We start from the raw sequence: 21240 nt of genomic DNA on the forward strand, positions 1-21240 counted from the left end.
AGCTCAGGCGATACTTTATGAAATGCAACCACATGACAAATTAAGTGTTTTCAGCAATCTAGGCTAAATCTAATTTTCATATTGCAGTGTTGTCACTGCTAACAGCTTTTATTTGGCAAGGTTTGTCTACCTTTATTGGAAATTAGTTCTTTATTTTTTCCTCTTTGTGGTTTGTAATCCAACACAGATATACACCTCCTTCAAATTGATTATTGTAGGGTAAGCTATAGTTCATATTGAGCTGACAGAAACCGCTTATAACTCAATCAGATAGATTATATTTCTATCCTTGGTAAAAGTATGAAGTAGTTTGCATGAAAGTGCAGGAATAAAACATAAACTATATAAGACACCAAAACAACACAGAAATGCACATACGAGCAACTGAAGTCAGGGAAGTCAAGAAATCCCTGCCTAAAGTATACCACATAACTTGTAGAATTTCGTATAATTTCAATAAAAAGCAATAATATGAGTTGTTCTTAATTCTGCAATGTGTAAGTGTGATTATTTTGATCTCACTGCTGCTCTATCAACCTTGAGATGGAAATGCTTATCAGACAGCACTTGGTAGCTGCCCAGTTCAATAACTGGAAGAACGTGGCTGGTAACCTACCATCTCATACGCACGAAGAAAGCAATTTAAACACAAAACAGAGCAACAAAAACGTTAAAATAGGCAGAAATGCGAAAATTGAATGTGTGTTAGCTTCAAAGCAATAAAAGTCTTCTAACGCTTGAGCTTTGAGTAAGTTTGATAGAACCACAATAAGTTACAACTCCCAGCCATTGTTGCCAATTTTGACCACTTTAACTATATTTGCGGAAGTTCAGCATGGGCAAATGAAAAGAGTCATAAAGGATGATTGGGATTTTACATTGATGATCTAATGATGCAAAGTAGGCTATCGATGCATATAGAAAATTGTTGCTTTTATAATGTCTCTCACACTTTGCCCTTGCCAGGTCGAGGGAGGTAGAAGAATTTAATGTAGCCTACAGTGTCCCATACGTTGCTCTTAATGAAGTTTGTAAGGTTTCATTATCAAAACGAAAGTAGAAAAAACAATTGCACGAAAAAATCTTCTTTTCTTAAACTTTGCTTTTTCAAGCAAAATATCCTTTTTCTTTGTTGGCCTACCACCATGGATTGCTGACATTGAATGTCTTTCTTGCTAATCTTGGTAATTAGTGGTGTTTGTTTCTACAAAAATTGTGGACGAAAATGTCAGATTTTCTTCATCAACTCGCTTGCTTATTGCTCGTCGACGTCTCGATATACAAATCTGTGGAAAATCTAGGTTATGAGAATGAAAAAAAAATTGGGCTACTAACTTACTTAAAATCACAACATTATTCATTATTTAGTGATTTAAAAATTTGTGTTGATATTAATTTTTACATCAGATTTTATAATTGAATCTAGGGATAGTAGAAGTAGGGGATTGCTCACTCAAAAATAAGGTGGACAACTGGAGGGTCACAATGTTATGACAAAATTTGATGCAACTACCGCTTGAGGTCTACTACCATATGTCGCATACCAAGGTGCAGTTTATATGATCTGCCCACGTGTGTACAAAGAGTGTATCGCCAAAATAAATGTAGGAAATATGTGATATCATGTTTATTTAATAGGTATTAAAGTCATGGTAATGCAGCGCTTAACTTCACGCAACAGCGGTAACGGTAGGTAGCCTCACACTGCTGCAGCAAGGTTTTGCAGATTTTCTAACACCCAAAATTTTAACCAAATATAGCAATTCATTTGATGAGAAGGAATTTAGGCAAAAGCAAAGAAAACGTAGTGCAGTTCTTCTAATTTTTGAACTTCTTAGTGACCCTCCAGCTGTCCATTTCACAAGAAAAATCAGTAAAGTGAGTCGTCCCGATATTCCACTGTCCCTAATTGAATCATACAAAATCACAACCCTCTGCTTATTTAAATCAGGGATTTAAATATTCTTGCGAACAACTGCAAGTTGCAACTTAAATGATTACAGTGGCCTACTTGTTCGCAGTTGTCAAGGCATAGCTTCAAGCTGCAATGCAATGTTAGAGTAGACGAGGCAGAAAATTTGAAGACTTTATGACTCAGTCTGACTCGATCAGAGACTCCATTGTTTAAAATTGAAATCGGAATTGACGTTGACACGGGACACCTGAAACACAGCAGCAATTGACTTTGTGTTCTAAAGTTAGTTTCTTTACTGACACGTATTTTGACCGATAATGTTCTATAAAGGCTAGTGCAAACTTCAGAAGAAGCATGCAAAATGAGATGTTCTGTCTTTTTTAAGGCTCAGTGATTTGCTATATTGGTGTCTTTACCAGTAGTTCCCAGTCGGGTCACACCAAATGCTTTCTAAGTGATGACGAATTCGTTATTTCCTCAATACTAGGCCTACATATTTTGAGCATGCGTTCATCTATTCTAGACTAGACCTAATAATATTCAAATGCCATTGGTGCATGACTACAACAAGTAACTTAAATCGTCAATATTATATAACCTGCTTATTATTAAAAGAAAGGTTACCCATTTTCTATCAACAACACTTTGTTTTCATCATCCGGGGACGTTGAAGGTGTTGCCCAATAATTTTCCATTACCAGCTTTACTTCTGTGATTTGTCTCACGTCCGCGTATGCCTGCACAAGTATAACAGGGCGAAAACGCTTTTTTATTAGAATCTATATAGCCTAGGCCTATGGCTAGTTATTAAAGATTAGGCTTAACATTTCACAACAGATTTCACTTTTTGTTGAAAAAATCATTTCGTGAAGTTTGTAGAAACAATAATTGGCTGCTGAGATTTTCTTTGAGATTGAAAAGTAAAGATACAGCGTTGAAACTGTGCGAAATATGTTTTTTAAGGAAATTTCAGAAAATGCAGTAGAGCGTGGAGGGAAATAGTGTAAACATGTAAAGAGGGCATGTGGTAAGAAAAAGTAACGTAAAACAGTAAGTAAAAAGTTATTAGAACCTAACAACCACACAGCATTTAACATAGATAATAAAATAACCTAAAAAAACTGAATATTATGAGCGTTTTCGGTTATAATCATGTTAGCCCAAGCAACCAACTGACTGATATTTCACAAAAATTAAAATTTTAAAACTGATCTTCATACACTAAACCGAAAAAAAAGAAACGCACAAGAATAAAACGGCAAGGTAGAGGTGAGGCAAAATCACATGACGCTTAATCACGCAAGGAATTAAGAACAAGGAACACATCACGTGACACAAAATTACGTAAAGCCGTTTGGCAGATAAGAGGCGCCTGAGGCAAACAACTGCCTATTGGGGCGAGGATTGCAGGAGTTTAGGAGCAAAGCTTCGTGGATTTTAGTATCAAATTTGGTAAATCATTTAGGATTAGATCTAAAAGGAATGTTTTATTGTTTGAATAAGTTTAGCAATCGAATATATGATCTTTAATGGCACTTTTTCCTGTTGAGAGCAGTTAAATCCAAATGCCCCCTCACTTTCGTGGCCAAATGTCGTGTGGACATGCGGGAGAGGGTCGCTAGTCCTCGCACCCTTGGCTGACGTTGTCTTACATTTTTTTTTTTATGTGTTTTTTTTTTTTTTTTCTCTTCGCGCAACGCTCAGAGTTTTTTATGTGCGAGAGTGGGAGCTTCCGATGTTAGGGTGCTCAGCAAAGGTGACCCTTGTGTTCTATCAAAAACAACTTAGATTTGTGGTACCGAAATAGAGCAAAATCCGGAAAGCGGATTAAGCTGTTTCGTGCCACTGCCACAGACATACCTATGTAGGCTACAGTTTGCGTCGTGCGATTAAGTGAACTTGTACGCGACATTTGAACACAATGTTCGGGCTCCTTGATCGAGGCAAAAAAAGCCGACAAAAAAAGATGATACACTGCTCATTTGAATAATAAAATTTAGCTTCTTATCTGAACTGTAAAATACAGTACAGTAAGGTTATTGTCAGGCCGTGACAATAACACGTCTTTTTTTACTTTGCTTTCTTCACTAGAAGCTTCATCTCTGAACTGTACATAATATTTATGTTGAGCAAAGGTACAGTATTTTTCTAAGGCTTACAATAACATAACTCTTACTTCAACGTATATGGTTTGGTCGGTAGTCAGTTGTAATTCGGGTGACTGTTCTGTTTCATATTGTGGATCTTGGTATAGTCTGGTACCCATGACTACATTTCCGGTTTTGTGAGATTCTTCAAATTGAAGTAGATCAGCCGAAACTTGAGAAGTGGAAAGTAGAAGACAGCCGGCGAAGAATAGTTTGCACAAACCTAAACCTCCTATGTTCAAGCATAAATTTTTCTTTGTCATTGACTTAGATTTGATTACCATACTCTGTGATTGGTTTAAGGGGCGTTTTTCTTGGATTAGGAACGTATTCCCTGAGGACAACGATTTTCTTCCAGATTGCGAGAAAATGCCACTGATATGCAATGAATGGATTATAAACAAGCCTCTTTTATTGGAGGGTAAGTCTGGTGCCGGCAACCTCAGTAATTCCTGCTTCAAAAGTGTTGAGTGCGTTGTGGTCTAGTTATTTTTTTCTTGAGAATTATGCGATGAAAGCCCTTGGAACAGCAGTTGAAGCTGATTAGCAGAAAAAGGTTGTTTCAAGTTTCAGGAAAAAGAGCATCAATTCACTTCCTCCTTATTGATACAAACTCTTTTAACATTCAATCATAACTTTAATTTAGAGAAATCCTGTAAGTAGTTCTTCTATCTTGAATTTTTCTAAAGCAAAATACTCCACTGTAAAATATCACTTCGATTATTTCATCTCACAATCACGTTAAGCTAAGTGGCATTGCTATCACTGCTGGCTGTAACTAAACTGGAAATGAAAATAAAGCAAATTGTCAGTTTTTACACGTACACTCTCCGTTATTCAGTAGCAAACATTGTTTTTCATATTCTATTGAAATCTTGCATCTTTATCATGCATCTCAACATAGCCTATCATTATCATCTTTAATCTATCACTCTGTGTTGAAATTCCTTGAAGATATAAACTAGTCTTGGCAGTGACACCATTGTATTTAAACCTCAAATAGTGCTTACCTCGTACAGAACTAGAAATATTCTAAACAGCACAGATCCCGTATTTACTTCAGCAAGCACATACGGTAGGCTATTCAAAGAGACTCGAAAAGCTTTTCTACCTTCTAATTGTAATGCTTGAATGACAGTGCGCTCATGTCAAAAATATGCGTTTCGTTTTGCTGTTGGTGTTGAATACTACTGTGATACGGAGTTGAACATCTTTGTTAAATCCAAGTTGTTTTCATTTTAAACGTTCTCTTTTTGACGTAGATCTACGTGTAACTGTGGGTTAAAGTAGACAAAGATTGGACTGACAGTAAATAGCCACACCTTCAAGTGGTTATGAACCAGAAAACAACACAATTTTAATACGTACTTCAATGCTTTATTTCGGGTAGCCTACATAGATTTTTTACCATAAACTCAACTACTTTCAGCTCTTGGGCTATCAATGGATTTTATTTTTATTTTGTCGTCGAACCTTTGAAAGCAATTCTTGTTTAAATTTTTAGTTTTAGTTGACTTTTAGTTGACTTTTTTTTCAACTTTTATTACAACTTATTTTTATTATACTTTGATTTTAACTTTTAGTTGATCTCCAACACTGGAAAGCATGAGCGATCATTCTTTACAAAATTTAGCAACATATACAAATCATGATGAGATGAGCTAGGAAGTTAATTCGCAAAACTCTTCAAAAACTTAACAAAACTCACTTTCAAAAGCAAGTTTTCGGTTGATTTCCAACACTGGTAAACATGAGCGATCATTCTTTACAAAGTTTAGCAACATATACAAATCATGATGAAGCTAGGATGTTAAATCACAAAACTCACTTATCACTTCAAATCTAATTCTTCTTCTTCTTCAAGAGGACGAAGAAGAAGAAGAAGGTTTAATTCATGATTTAGACTTACGGTCGATATAACGTAACAAAAGTCGTTTTGCCTCTACATTCGAGCAAAATTAGTTAAGATTGAAATAAAAGAGTTTGCTTTAAATAGCATGTGAAGGTCCACTTCTTTCATGGTATCTTTCGGTCACGCAGATTGCTCATGATGGGCGCGGGTCTGGCTGATCTTTCTACGCAGCCTAGCCATACTTCAACAGTCATTATGTCTATGACTTGTACTTTGTAGTTGTGCAAGATGTATACGTTGTTATTTTTGATGAATAGAGATTGTCCTGTGACCAAAATAAAAAATGATAAAAACCAGCTATAAATGCAATATTTTGAAAACTTGTCAGTTAAAACCTTGTCTTAACCAAATAATTCAAATCTAACCCAGTAGGAAAATTGATTTTTCAAATGCTAAAGAAGTTATGAGTTGACAGACAGCACAAACTCAAGAGAGCTTATTTTAATAGGCTGCAAAGCTACAGACAGCTTATCCCAAAATAATAACTATGTAAACTACGATAATAATAACTAAATCTCCTACTGTTCTGTTATGGTGATCTAAGGAGAATCCAACAACAAATCTTAAATTTAAACCATTTACTTTCGTAAAAAATAGTGAACGTTTTGTATGCTATGGTTAGGGATAGGTGAAGCACCTTGTTAACGCCCCAATTGTGAAAGCTCAACACCACACTGTTGAGTGGGCTCCAAATAAATCCATATGTGTCACTTTCAATGTACTAGGTAAGACTAACCGGAACTTTTGTTGTTGTCTTGTTTTTATTTGTGTAATTTATCCGGTAGTGTCATAAAAAAATTCCTTATTTAAAATGAATTTACAACTTATTTGCTAAAAGTAGCCTAGCCCTAGAGCCAACACTTGACAAACTATGAATATAGGGCTACGAAACCGTCGCATACTGAGCAATTGAGCATACGCAGATGGCAACACTTACTCTTTTGACCGGGGTCTTCCATAGCAGCATTTACATTTTCAGGAAGCAAATTCCATTGCGACATTGGTTTAGGATAAGATTTGTCCATCTTATTTTTTTCTTCATTGTACCTATGTGCAATGAAGATATGAACATGTAAGCAAAATTTTAATTTTAATTCTAATGTTTTGTCCATTTTCTAAAACTTAATTTTGTTGGTGAAACTCAACTTTAAAAAATAATTTTGATTGGAGTTGTGATGCTTAAAACTAGAGGTTCATCCACATATTATGTAAACTTTTTGTTTTTCGTGGAATAGTTCCATATATTACCTGTAAAACTGATTTCCGACGTAAAAGTACGTTCGCTTTCTATTTTTTGATCTTAACCAATTCAATGCCGCGTCCACAACTATTGTGCCATCAGATGGGAAGCCTAGAACCGTCAATTTTTTGGGATATCCTTCTCTCAGTTGAAATCCATCATACACCCAGTGTCTGAAACCTATTTTAAGAAGTTAAAAAAGGCTGTTTAGTGTTTATATTTGTTCTATTTTGACATTTACATGATCAGGAAAATTAAACAAGATGACTATCGGCCAGGTTTTTTTTTATCCAATTACAAAACGAATTTCACAGTTATAAACCTTCAGAAATTGCATTCTTGCTTAATTTTATGAACTTTGCATGGTTGAAATAGTTACCAGTCTATAAAGTTGCCAAGTTAATAAGGCACATGTTGAGTTCTCAGTGACACCTCACCAGGTATCAATGTATTTTTTAAATCTTGAAGATATCGAGCAAGAATACTTGTTCAAATGACCAACTGCCCATATAGGTTTCAGGAACCTACAACGCAACAACCGGAGCAAAGGAATCTTCTTTTTCGCTTATAACCGATTAAAGGAAGATTATTCAGTACCGTTAGGCTATTCACCTTTAAAAAATACAATCGCATCATCTTCAGGGCGTTTGTATACGGCGTCGATAGTATTTGGTAAACCTGGCCACTGTTCAGAAATGGTATAGGGACCTCTCTTTTCTCCTTTCACGTCATACATTCGCCAGAACTCGCGGCCCTGTAGAATTAGTATTTTCTTCAGTGTTTTTGTGTCAAGCCTGACCGGGCAATATCTAGGTCTAGTGCTTTTCCATCCATTTGTTAATAACTACGAATAAAAGTTTATATTGAACGAGGAACGTACGCTATGCGGATTCTCTAAGTGAGTTTAATGCGTTCGGAAATTTACATTTTTGTTTGTGCAAAAGCCAAAAAATACGCTATAAAGTTTTTTCCACTTACAGCTCTTTGGTGCTCTTAAGAGTTTTTATTTCACTTTTACGTAAGCTACTTATTTCACATAAAAAATTTAACCAAGGTTTTCAGCAACTGCTTTTCTTTACCTTGAAAACAAATACTTCTCTTCCGAAGTAAAGCAGGGCGTCTATGGTGATGCCATTGTCGCAGAGTCTATTTTGTAATGGTGGAGGTGTAGGTATTGGGGTGGTAGTAGTGGTACTGCTTCCTGTACGTAAGTTAGAGGTAAGAAGTTCGGATGGGTATGAATACTAGTATCTATTCAGGACTGTAAAAGCGAAAGTATGTAGGGAAAATAGTATAGATGAAGTAAGAGCACTTGATGTTTTACTGAGTGATAGTGCTTTTTCTGAAAACATCAATGGTGACTTGATATTCAAAGTAGTCCAGGAAATTTTGTTCTTTTTTGATACCTTAGCTTAGAGCAGGGATGTCCAAAGTTTATCCCGCGGGAAACTTGCGGCCGTCATGAGATTTTAGTCATTTGCCGTCATTGCCCGCGCCTGTTGTTGCACGATTTGGTGCATTTAACACACTCTTCACATTGACTTCTGAGCTAAGGCATAAAAACCCCTCACCACTTATCTCCAGAAAGGCGCCAAAAACTCAGCTAAACAGAAACTGTGGCAGCAGCTTTCCACTTACGCAACTGGGATGTTAATTGTGAGATGAATGGTAAGATCAACTGAAACACAGCTTTCTGCCTCAATCCAAAGTATCTTGAGGTAACATAAAGAAATCGCTCACGTATCGCCACCACATGATGTCATTGCTCAAGATGCTGACATATTGCGCTGCGTTATTGAAGAGTTTGGCAGTCTCTCTGGGGAACGACTCTGTTCTTCAGCAGAGTACTGTGTACATGTGTGGTGCCACAGTGTTCGCTGCGCAACAATGGGAAAACTTCCGCTCAACGTTCAACCGCGCATCAATGGGAAATGACATCTTTCTCTTCTCGTAAATTTGGAAGTGAGGAACAGGCCGCAGATCGTATCATCAACGATTGCACCATCTTCAACCTACCTAATAGAGCTGAAGGTCTGCGTGTCTTGGATGGTGAAACCAAAGGCTGGTTGCTCTCTAGTAGCCTTCCAGTGTAGTCCGGAAACATTGTGAATCTGGGGTGGTAAAAGGATGGTGTACGGTCGTTTGGTCGACAGACATTTGGTCGACAGGACGTTTGGTCGACAAGACATTTGGTCGACAGGACGTTAGGTCGACAGAACGATTCATTTTTGGGTTAGGGTTAGGGTTAGAGTCAGGGTTAGATTAGGGTTATGGTTAGTTAACTAATCGACCTAACGTCCTGTCGACCAAACGTCCTGTCGACCAAATGTCTGTCGACCAAACGTCCTGTCGACCAAATGACCGGGTACCTAAAAGGATAGACCCTCGGCCTCATAAGCTCAAATAAAAAAGAATACCTGCGCTTACGAAGTAGCTGATGGTTTCAATTTCTTCTAGAAATGCAAATAACTTTTATCCTGTGATACGTAGAAACGAATTTGGACACCCCTGGCTTAGAGTAAGGTATTATGGAACTTTTTGTAAAATAAAATTACTTGGTGTTGTTGAGGAGCGGTCATCGGGTGTTGCATCTATTTCTGGGCCACCACCTGGCAGTTGTATATCGCCACCACACTTCTCCAGCTTTAGTGGTCTTAGTCTTGACGTTCGTGGAGCATAAAGGCTCAATGCACCTCTTCTGTCATCTTCCGGTAGTTGAAAGTTCTGGAAGTTTTGGTACCTAAACAGCATATCTGTCAATTGATCTTTACTACGGTTCTGGTATTTAGCTATCTGTCAATGTTGTTGTTGTTTCGTGTGACGTCCAAGCAGTTTTCATTTAGCCAATCCACGAGGACGTTGTTATATATTGGTGGGCTGTGAGGTACCGGTATCCTTCTTGAAGTCATCAGTCAGTAGTATTATAGTCTTCTAACTTTAAGTACCGGTAAAGTATTTTCTGTTCATTTACTCAGTATAAAATGCCACCTCTGGTGCAGACGTCCGAATCGAGACAACAACATTCGTCATTTTTATATTGCAATTGAGGGTTTCGTGGTTCAATCATTTTTATATTGATTCTACATCTGCAAACATCCAATCAATGTAAACATAACAGGTTCTGCTGTTTGGGAATTGATTATATTTGTGTTGACGTTTCCAATCGTATCAACATTTTGTACCATTGCTTAATTTGGAGTGCTGCACCTTTGTTTCTTATATGTTGCGTTGTTGTAGAGTTTGTTTTAATTGAGTCATCAGCTCAGTGACCGAATGGTTAGCGCGTTCGACTAGCTAGTGCTGACAGATCTGAGATCGATTCCAGGTCGGGTCATATCAAAGACTTAAAAACGGTACCGAATGTGTTTTTAACGCAGTGAGAATAAGTCGAACTGTATAATAGTTCAGGGACATAAATATGATACAAAATTAAAAATGAGCCCAGCGCTAAAAGGCCTTGGCTGTTGTAGAGCGACAATAAATAAACCATAGGCTATTATTAGGTGAGTGGATGACTGTAAGTTTTTCATATATGTTTGCAAGAATTCAACCAATGGCATTTGTTTAATTGCCTCTTTATGTGACACACTTTGTATAATGTGTCTTTGTACAAATATTTTGAGGTTCAAAAGATAAAAACGAAGGGAGGGCTAACTGGTAGTGGATTTGGGATACCACGTGGTCAAGTAAATTGTTGGATAAATTTAGCAGCTAGATAGAATTAGTTTATATTTGAGGTAGTTAAAAATAACATTTAAAGTGGAAAACATCTGGCAACACTTTTTTAAAAGCACCTTGTTCTGAGTTTAAACAGGTACTTTGCATTCCAGACTTTTAGAAATCCTTGTATTGAAACTTTTAAGTAACAACTACAAAAAGAATTAAATAAAACAAAATCTCACTCAATTCAATTCTTTTTTTCTTTTTTTTGGAGAGCAACAGCAATGATAAAGTTACAAACAGTGTACGGGAACAAAACCAACAAAAGAAAACTCACATCGGATACATCAGCGCGCTTTGTTCAGAGGAATGATCCAAGCCAATTGCATGACCAAACTCATGGGCGGCGACGAGGAAAAGACTATAGCCTGAAGTTTGACAGAAACCGTACTTTTGATCCCTATCATAATCAGGTGTCGTTGAACACCAAGGCAAATAATCGTTCCGACCAATGATGGTGCAATCGGTGTACGTGTTTCCATTGAAAGTAAATGGAAACGAACACGACGCTCCATCGCTGTTTCCTCCGTATGTTCCGTGAGCTGAATATATCAAAAGTTGTGGAAAAATATTTACGAGATTCTTTTACAATTAGCAGCAAATTTCAAGATTTCAAAACAAAGTTTTGCCGCAAGTTAATCAAAATTATACTGGTTTAGTAGAGAGTTAGCTATGTTATACCTTACAAATATAAATCGAGTGACACCACGAGGTAGCATCACCTTTATTCAACATGAAAATAAATAAAAGCGTTTTGACCTTTCATGCGACCAACTTCAGAATTTGACATAAACAGTTAAAGCAGTTAAAGTTAAACAATTAAAACAAACCACACTTTTTGAAACTGGCCAACAGGACTCAATATCAAGCAAGAGGAATAGGCGTTACTTCACTTGGTGAGCAAGCAGATTGGATGAGATGTAAAAGATAAGAAAAACTCAGAAACCGCACACCTAGAAAGTAGGCTACTTTAGTGAAGGATTATTGTGTCAATTTATAATACTTACAATTTAGTTTTGATTAACATTGGCTAGAACCCATTGCCAAGACATCTGATACGAGGTGAAAAACTCACTTCCTCACAATTGAGCCCCACAGCCAAGAAATTGACCTTTTTTCCACGCTCTCTAGCGCTTCTCTCTTACGCTACCTGGAAGTGGCAAACTCGTCTACGCCACCTAGTGATATGACGTCACTTATAGTCGAACTTAGTGGAGACTAAACTAGACGCGATAGGCTTGGTTGCTAGTGAATGCGCAAATGTATAAGGCATCTATAATGAAAACGCATCTTTCAGCCAGCATATTATACAAATTTAGTTGTTGATGCCTGTGTGCCAGGGGTGGTCTACGATGCTCATCGCTGAGGGCTAGTTTCTTAGACTGGAACAGGCAAACTTGGTTATATCGAAAAGATTTTGTATTGTACAATAATGAGCTGATAACGCTTCAACATTCATTGGGACAGATGGGGTTGTTTTGCTTCAGCTCTTGGAACTTTGCTAACATTACATGTTCGTATGTTCTATCTAAGATATACAATATAAACTTTATATTTACCTTTCGTAGTTACTGGATGTACTAGATAAAATGATTTTGTCTGGTGATTGAAACTTTTTGCATGTTACCATGTTCCGTATAATCAAACAAAAAGCGTTCATTTTGATCATAATATCAAGTCATGTTGTTCCTATATCTTTAGTTTATAATTTATCTTTCATTAAAATCACCTTTTATTGCCTCTTACTGTTTCCTGTAAGGTAAGCCAGGGGTATGTAACCTTTATTACAGGAGGGTCAGATATAAATAACTGGGTGAAACCGCGGCCGCACGTTTATTTAACATATGATTTCTAGTAGTTGCGGGCACAAAAAAGTAGTATTTTTGTTATTCATGTTATTCTTATGGCATTATTAGGAGACCTTATCTCTTTGCAGAAATAATAAGTTAAGACGCATAAATTTCTGAAGAAAACTGCTATTCAAATTTATTGTCACACCGTTTTTAAACGAGTTCAGTGAGAAGTTTGCAGCTGGCTTCTTTTCCCGACGGCCTTTTCCAAATTTACTTTAATGGAAGTGCTCGCAATTCGAAGTCTATTTTCCAGGTAGGCTATTTGTTTGTCAGAACCGATCGATAGGGAGATTTCATGAGGCCCAGTTTAGAAAAAAAAAATTGTTCGCACAAATACGTTGAGCCAAAAAGAGCCATTTTTGAAGCAATGGATTTTTTCAAATGTGGAAAGTCATCTTGGTTGAGATGTTTTCGGTAAAAATCGCCAAGATTCATTTCTAAATACTTTGCTTTCAAATCCGTTTTCTCTTGAAGATCAATCAGTTCAAGTTGGATATCAACTGGTGCTTTGTCAATGTCTGTGTCGAATGGCGAAGAGAATATACCAAACAAATATTCATGAGATTTAAAGTCCTTGAAACGAGCCAAAAATTCATACAACAATTTTTCAAATTTAGTTTTCTTCTCAGGATGCATTCCATAGTCTCTCAAAGTTAGAAAATGGAAAAGATTTCCTATCTGTATGTGAGCTTTCCAAAGTCGTAATTTGTTCATAAAGCCTTTTATGTGACTATACATTTTTACGTTCTAAATAATTAAACACAATGGATTAGCGGTGGCCGGTGGGCGATTTCTAAAATGGTTAACAGAAGGTGCAAAATCTACAATAATCCACTCCACAATGAATTGTTCACACGTACCAGACTAAACTAAATTATAAACACGTTTGCGGGCCGCACACAATTTAAAATTGGCACATCCTTGCGGGCCGCACACCCCTGATGTAGGCCTAGCCCTATACCATCTTGATAAGCATTCAGACACATAACAGACGGATATAGCCAGATATCATCTCAGAAAATGCTTAATATAACAAAAACGGTCAGACCAGTGCAAGTAAGAAGTTTATTATTGAAATCTACGTAAAACTTCAGTCTAGAAACACTTGTCAAACCTTACCGACTCAGACAGTCAAATAAATCGACCTGGCTCCTGGTCTACAGTGCGAACACAACGAAAGAACTTGCAAAACCGATAGTCGCTGCGAGGTCTGACTACAAGTGACGTCATAATCCGCGTGTTGCGCAATGCAATCCGCCATTGTAGAAACGTGGCCAAAAATACAAGCGCGTGGAAAATCATAGTTTTGATAATTTTTATTGAGATAAATATAGTCTTAAAATGTAAGGGCGAAGTTGGTATTTATAGATTGAAACATGCTCTTTCAGATAAAGTGCGGTCAAAGTTGTCGTGCAGTTGCACTTTAAGGTATAATTTTGTTGCTAATCAACAGCTTCAACGCTCATTTCTTTACCTCTGTCTGGGCAAAAGCCCCATTCGCTGTCATCATCAAAATTTGGTGTGGTGGCACACCACCTGTAACCATCTGAGCGGCCTTCATATGTGCACGACTCGTACCGTTGATTTTGAAACACAAACGGAAATGAACATGGCTTTCCATCTGCGTTTCCTCCGTATGTGAAGAGAGCTGCAAGAGTGTCCACAGTCCATAATCTTTGTGATTTCTCATTGCATAATTACTAGTTTTAAGTTATTTATGTTGTCATTAATTTTTCTATTTTCAAATTTACATTTTATAGCTTTAATGAGTTTGTGTCATCTCAGCTAGTAGAAGTAGCCAATTTTGTCACAGCGCCATTTTTATTATTAACTTACTTTCTTGGGGACAAAAACCTATTTTTCCGTCTCGGTCAAAATTTGCTGTGGTAGAACACCATTCGAGACCATCTGAGCGACCAGCAGTGGTGCATGTGGTATATTCTTGGTTTTCGTATATAAACGGGAACACACATGGTGCTCCGTCAGAGTTTCCATAGAACGTTTCTTTCTCTGAAAAAAATGTAATACTGATTTGGTATCCAATTTCATGGATTTTTAATCATGTCATTTGCATGTTCAAGTGCTAGGATATGGGCTAGTGACTAGTGTTTTATTTTTAGTTTGGGTTGATCAATAAATAACCCGAGCCTATAATATGCCAAAACCGAACCCAATAGATCAACATAGGCAAGATCACAGCTATCAAATGAAATTGTACAGGGTGCAGACAAAGTCCTTGGACTGCTTTAAAGTGTAATATTTCTGTAAATAGTAAATAAAATCGCAAAATATTTAACGGTGTATTGCCAAGACAGTAACTCACAATGGTACAAAGTTTTATGCAATATGTCCCTCTGTGGCCTGAATAACACGCTCAAGTCTACTTCTGAAACTCCCTACCGCTTTACGTAGGGTTTTTTGGGGTATTTTGCCCCATGCTTTTTTGAGAGAGCACTTCAACGCCTCCACTGAGTCATGGGATGAAGCACAGGCATCTGTCTCCAAAATGGACCAAATACAAAAGTCCATTAGATTCAGATCTGGCGATGCCAGCCGAACTTCCTTGCTCCAAAAATGAGGAAAATGGTTCTGGCACCATTCCTGGGTTTTCTTGGACGTGTGGGATGGCGCACCGTCTTGTTGGAATCTGAATGGCTTCCTTTTGAAGTGTTTCTTAGCTTCTGCAAGGACAGGAGTCAAACTTGTCTCAATGTACAAATTGGTGTTAACTTTAGTGCCTTGTGGAACAAAAATGAAGGGGGACCTTCAGGTTTTGGAGACAGCGGCCCACACCATGACAGAAGACGGTTTCTGGCGCATGAAAACTTTTTTCATGGAGTCAGGAATGTCTGCAGAAGACTTAGCAAGGATACGATCATTTTGTCGGTTACACACTGCTTCGACATTAAACAATTTTTCATCTGAAAAAATGATCTCTCCTGTGACCGTATCTGAGTTTATTTTGTTCAGATGAATTTTAGCTCGATCGAGTCTCTTTTCTTTTTGGAGGTCTGTGAGGTGTTGGCAAGTTTGCGTTTTGCTGGGGGACAACTTCAGATTGGTTTTAACGATCTTCCTGATCGTCTTTTTATTCACATCCATTTCGCGAGCCATTTTCCTCATGGATCTCTTTGGATTGCGGCTAATTCTGGCTCGAACCGCATTAATGACCTTTGGGGTACGAGAAGTTCGTAGTCTCCCACTTCGATGGCGATTGTTGGCACTGTTCAGTTCTTTAAGCCTGCTAACAGTGTGATAAACTGTTGATTTCGGTGCTTCAAGAAGCTTTATTATCTCTGAATTGGTCTTGCTTGCTCGATGAAGCTCAATGATAGCTGCACGTTTATCACTCATACTTGAAAATAAAGTTAAACTTTGATAAACTGATGACACATTCTGAAAGATAAGGTTTGATACTATGAATATGCACTATCAAACACTTACTAAATCTATTTAAGAACATAGTAAATTTAATTTTAGTCCAAGGGCTTTGTCCGCACCCGGTACTGTATAACAAAGTATTTTTTACTCTAACATCGTATATAAAATTAGATTTAAAATTCTTCTACAGATTTGTATGGACTTGTTGCTTTTGGTCTCGAATTAAAGGTGTTTGAACGAGTTTTATGAGAAGTTTACTTGATATGAAATTTTGCAACTTCTTCATAAACCAAACTCGATGAATGCTTTACGTGTTTTTGTGAACGGCAATTGTGGTTGAATTATATTGTTCATAATGCAATCTAAACCAAACAAGTTGAGTCCTGCATACCTACCTTTGCCGGTTTCCAGCTTCCAGTATTCTGCTTCATCAAAGTGTGTGTCACCAGCAATTGGAACTGTTCCGGCCGTGAAGGCATGAGCTAGTAAACCATTCTTTTCATCAAATGGATATCCATCTCCATGTTCCTCTGCGAAATATTCACTTTGCATAAAAACTTATAAATAGGATAAAGGATATATAATTATGCGATATACAAACTTTCAAAATTTTGAATTTCTGATGGTTATTTCAGCGATAGGCCTATTCATGTGTTTGAGGTCGTCACTTTCTCTTCTTCTTCTTCAACAGATTAATCATATTTGATTAGCTGTGGCCTCCCATATGAACTCCCTCCAATTTGCTCTGTTTTTTTTTGTCACTTTCTCATCTAATAGTTATACACAAAATTGAATAATTACTTAGGTCTTCTGTTTGATGAGTAGGCAGGTTTGCAACCAAACGTAGCCTACAAGACAGCAAACATGTTGCGTGCATACTACAAAACTTCAGCGCAGTGGAGCTAATTATAATAAGGGAACACATGTCTACTGTCCAGTCAATGAAAGACTGGGTTTGATTATTTTATAAACCCTTCCTATGTAGTTGTAAAGTCTAAAATCTAAACTGTGCTGATTTAACTTGGCTTATACAGCAACAAGCTGCTGAGATTGGACGTTTAGATTGCTATGCGACGTAATTGTTGATTAATTTCTGTTAACTCGACAAAACAAATTACTTACGATAACCAAAGAAAATTATTATATCTGCATTGTCTTCATTCTTGGTTTCAACAAAATCTAACTCTATGACCTCTTCCCATACCCTCAAGGCACGTTTTAGTTCGTTTCGCACTTGGCAGGGACTCAAATCAGGGGTATACCCCTTAAATCTGTAATAAAAATCGTTTTCTAAGCTTTTGTTTATTGACTTATCAGAATGTGGTGAATATTTTCCGTTATGAATAATAAATGGTGAAAAAAATACTTACAGTAGAAATATTAGGAAAGTGAGTGTTGGGCTAACTGTAGGTTTTTCATTAGTTTACTTGTAACACTAGACTTACTTTCTATCCAACGTTAGCAGAGTAGCCTGATACTTTCTTATATGGCATATTTGGTTGAGCGTGATATACAGATTATTATAAAATAGTTTGATTATGCTTTAGTTTTTCTATATCTTTATTAGGTGCGAAAAGTACAGGCTTACAGCTGTCTTCACTTCGCAATAAATTGAGTTTCGCTTTTAGCAGCATGATCGTTGTTTACTTCACAAATGTGGATACAAACAATCTGTTTTAGCCTGATGCTGCGGGTTCGCTGGGGTTGTAGCGGTTTGCACGAGCTTTCGGAAGACCGTTTCTTAATCATGTGCTATGACGACTTTATTCGTTATAAGCTTGTGTCGGAGTTGCCAAATAGGCAAATGAAAGGTTGTGTTGCGTAAAACTGGTATTCGATTCTTAAGTTGGACTATTGCTATGATTCTTGAAATTGTCTATTGTATACGTTGTATAGGATTATGATGTTTTCACCGAGTTGGATGGCTGCAATAGTTGCCAGCTACTAAATAAAGGAAATAGATACCCTTTCCTATGAGGAAATACCTTTTCAAATAAACTAAGATGTTTTCTTTAGATTTTACGTGGATGTTTTCGCGGATATGAGTATACAAAAAACAAGCACATTTTCATGTTATGACTTGGGTACCGTACACAAAACTCTGTTTATAAACCTGATAACTTGAGCATAATGTGATCATAGCTATTCGTTGAAACAACGTAATGCGTTTCTAATTATCCAAGAAATATACAAGATAAGCAAGAAATGTATCAAGCGATGGAAACGATTCAACCAAAGTATGTTTTCTATGGGACCTTTCTAATTGACCGGAGATGATGAAGTTGTGCTTCTTTTCTTCAGTAACAGATCGTGCAATTCAATGACTTATTCCTTTTAAATGAAAGGTGAATTCAGGGTGATTCATTATGATACAATAATTTTGTAAGCATCGTATCCGTTTCCTTGTTTATATCGGCAGGCTACATTAAATTTTTCTTCAAATCATTTTTCTGTATATCTACAGGGATTTTAAAGTAACATTTATATGCTGGTGCCATTTTGGAGTAAATTACGATTGTAGACTCTGCTTGTGTCAAGCCGATTGATGCTCAGAGGATAGACACCTCATTTTTCAAAGTAAAATCCAACTGCGATAAGCTCTCAGTGTACGCAGATAAACAACGCCTCCAAAGGCAAAGGACTGCTCTCCAATCAGCTGCATCTATTGGATGACACAATTTACAAGGCAGCAACACTTCTACAACAATAAATAGAGACTTCAATCTCGTTCCCCAGAGCTTGAGTCAAAGCCTCTACAAGTAGGTTATGTGGAATAAACGCTATGTACTGCATTTATCGGAAGGAATACACTTTTGTATTTACTGAAAAATCAATTCATACCGAAGACTTTGATTTCTGTAATGATTCCTCAGTGCAAGTAGACAAGAAAGTGTTGTTTGCACAACCTAAACTTAAATGTCACTTGGCAAAAGGAACCAATATGTATTTACAAAACTGCATACTAATTTTTATTTTACCGGTATAGCGAGGCCTTTAAAAATGTTCTATCAACTGTAACACAAATAGCATAGGCTACAGTCAACAACCACTTCAACTGAGCAATATTGTTGACGGTAGACCACGATTATTGAGCCGTATTTCGTTACCGCAACATTTTCTTTCGAACTGACGTGCCTGATATTAACGCAAATCGTCAGAAGCAACATTGGCAAGAGATTAATTTCAGCTTCAAACCACCACACATAATAAAAAAAACACATGTAAAGCCTCTGCATTAATTTACACGTACATGTAAGTTACTGGGTTTTTGGTCCAATGCTCGTTATTTGGAAACGTTTGGTAATTGGCGGGAGGATCAGGATAACCACATCTTGCAGCCATCATGTAGGACACGGTCTGATCATCAAGTTCACCTGGATGAGCATTTAATGGTTTTGTTATTTAATTATTACTAAGCACGTTTTCTATTTTGCAATTAAAATACATCAAATGCAGTAACTAGTCTCTGAAACCCTTTGTACAGGCTGTTTCACCCTTGTTTGAGACCATCAGAAGGTTCTTATTTAAATAGAATTGTTTTGTGCAAAAAAGGATAGTCGTCAAAGTTCACAAGTCCAGCTAAAATGAGGCTATATAGAATGTTATACAAAGAAGTAATTTTTGTCTCGTATTTGAAACGGTTGGTACTTAGCGTTGGATCCGAGCGTGCCCTGGGGATAACGCTTTCCAATTCTAGATACAAAATCATGCGTGCGATTTCCTTGTATAGCTATGTTTACTGGACGTTAATCGGTATCTCTATCACTATCAGTGCATCAGCCAGCCCTGCTGACTATTACATTCATTTCTTGCTTTTTACTGTACATTCGCAAAAATGGAAATATCATTGAAACACATGAATTACAAAGTAAGCTAATCTTTGTTGACAGATTGACTTCCTTGTCTTACTGTCCACGTAATCTAAATCTTTAACCGCTTATTGTAAGTCTGGATATGACAAGAAAAAATCTAAATATGCCAAACATTTTATCTACGACTTACAAGGACTATTTTGAACTAAGAGTTTTGCAATTACCTGTTAGTGGTATACCATAATTTCTTTGCATAAGAAGGATCATGTCTTTCTTGGTTCCTAATGCGCTACCAGAACTTCCAAGGCTCTCGTCTACGTAATTTGCTCGTACGAAAAAGTCCTGGAAATAAAAAAGAAACTATTGTATTGCTTTCGGCCACTTAGAGACGTGAAAAGTGTATTGACTTAATTTGACATACCAACGCAACTTCGTTTCTTTCATCATTTGACAGCTGTGCGAGATTTTCCGGTGGTGGCTCGGACATGCTAGCGTCAGGAGGATTGCTTGGTCGTGGTGAAATTACTTGGCTTGGGGGAACACGTCCAGGAGACACGGGGTTTGGCCCCATGTTTCCATTGACTTGGGATCTGTGTTTTCGGACAAACCTAATTTTGGGGCGAGATCCTCGGTTGCTAGATGCAGAGTTGGTCTGTGATGAGGGCGATTTCCTCACTTTGATACGTCGGAGAAAGGCATTTCTTGCGTTAGGCCCGAGCAGACGCTTCTGGTTCTTTGATTTGGATTTTGCTCGACGAATATCTGATGGTCGAAAACTGCCGCTTACACGATATCTCTTTTTAACTTTGTTCCTTTTGGTGCCAGCATATACGCTGACAGTTAAGAAAATTGCGACCAAAAGGAGAACAGACAAAGCTAACTTCATATCTCAAAAATTATGTATTTCTCTGAAAATGCATAACTGGTATTGAATTTTTTTCGCTATTAAAAAAATGTTTTATAAATTTGTTTCGCAGGAACTTTAGGAAAGTCGAAAATGGTTTGGATGCATAGATACGTGGCTGAAACGCACATTTTTATAGCGTAATTGCTGGTATCATTAAATTTATTTATTATCATGTTGTAACGCAGTTCTATGACGAAATTAAATTATCTGCATCTCTTTTAGTATAGACTGTAAACTGTCCAGTAAGAAAATATTGCTTTGTAATTTTCACTACAATTTGTTATTTTAAATACGAAAAACTGCATGATTTGAATTTAAAACTGTTCAACTGTAAGTTGTACTAAAGCGAAGCA

At 37.1% G+C, this 21240-nt stretch overlaps 1 protein-coding gene across 1 annotated transcript; it reads right to left on the reverse strand.

Annotated features, from left to right (window-relative positions):
• Positions 1–126: 126 nt before the first annotated feature.
• LOC145786423 (72 kDa type IV collagenase-like) lies at positions 127–21107 on the reverse strand. Its single transcript, XM_082598076.1, has 17 exons — positions 20402–21107; positions 20205–20322; positions 19419–19542; positions 17291–17439; positions 16564–16698; positions 14624–14797; positions 14262–14435; positions 11212–11476; positions 9770–9954; positions 8294–8415; positions 7827–7968; positions 7223–7394; positions 6912–7021; positions 4092–6239; positions 2540–2652; positions 2012–2162; positions 127–1286 (listed from the first exon to the last, which is right to left on the reverse strand). The coding sequence occupies exons 1-14, from the start codon at positions 20864–20866 to the stop codon at positions 6079–6081; spliced, it is 2496 nt and encodes an 831-aa protein (XP_082454202.1). The 5' UTR covers positions 20867–21107; the 3' UTR covers positions 127–1286; positions 2012–2162; positions 2540–2652; positions 4092–6078.
• Between the last annotated feature and the right edge of the window lie 133 nt (positions 21108–21240).

The sequence above is a fragment of the Aplidium turbinatum genome, chromosome 17, assembly GCF_918807975.1.
Source record: "Aplidium turbinatum chromosome 17, kaAplTurb1.1, whole genome shotgun sequence".
Taxonomy (NCBI): domain Eukaryota; kingdom Metazoa; phylum Chordata; class Ascidiacea; order Aplousobranchia; family Polyclinidae; genus Aplidium; species Aplidium turbinatum.

Coding starts and splice junctions, on each gene's coding strand:
- LOC145786423 (XM_082598076.1), bottom strand. CDS start 20,866: ATGAAGTTAGCTTTGTCTGTTCTCCTTTTGGTCGCAATTTTCTTAACT. Junction 11,477..14,261: donor GGGCTTTTGCCCAGACAGAG/GTAAAGAAATGA, acceptor TGATATATTCAG/CTCACGGAACATACGGAGGA. Junction 7,395..7,826: donor TGCGATTGTATTTTTTAAAG/GTGAATAGCCTA, acceptor TTCTTAAAATAG/GTTTCAGACACTGGGTGTAT.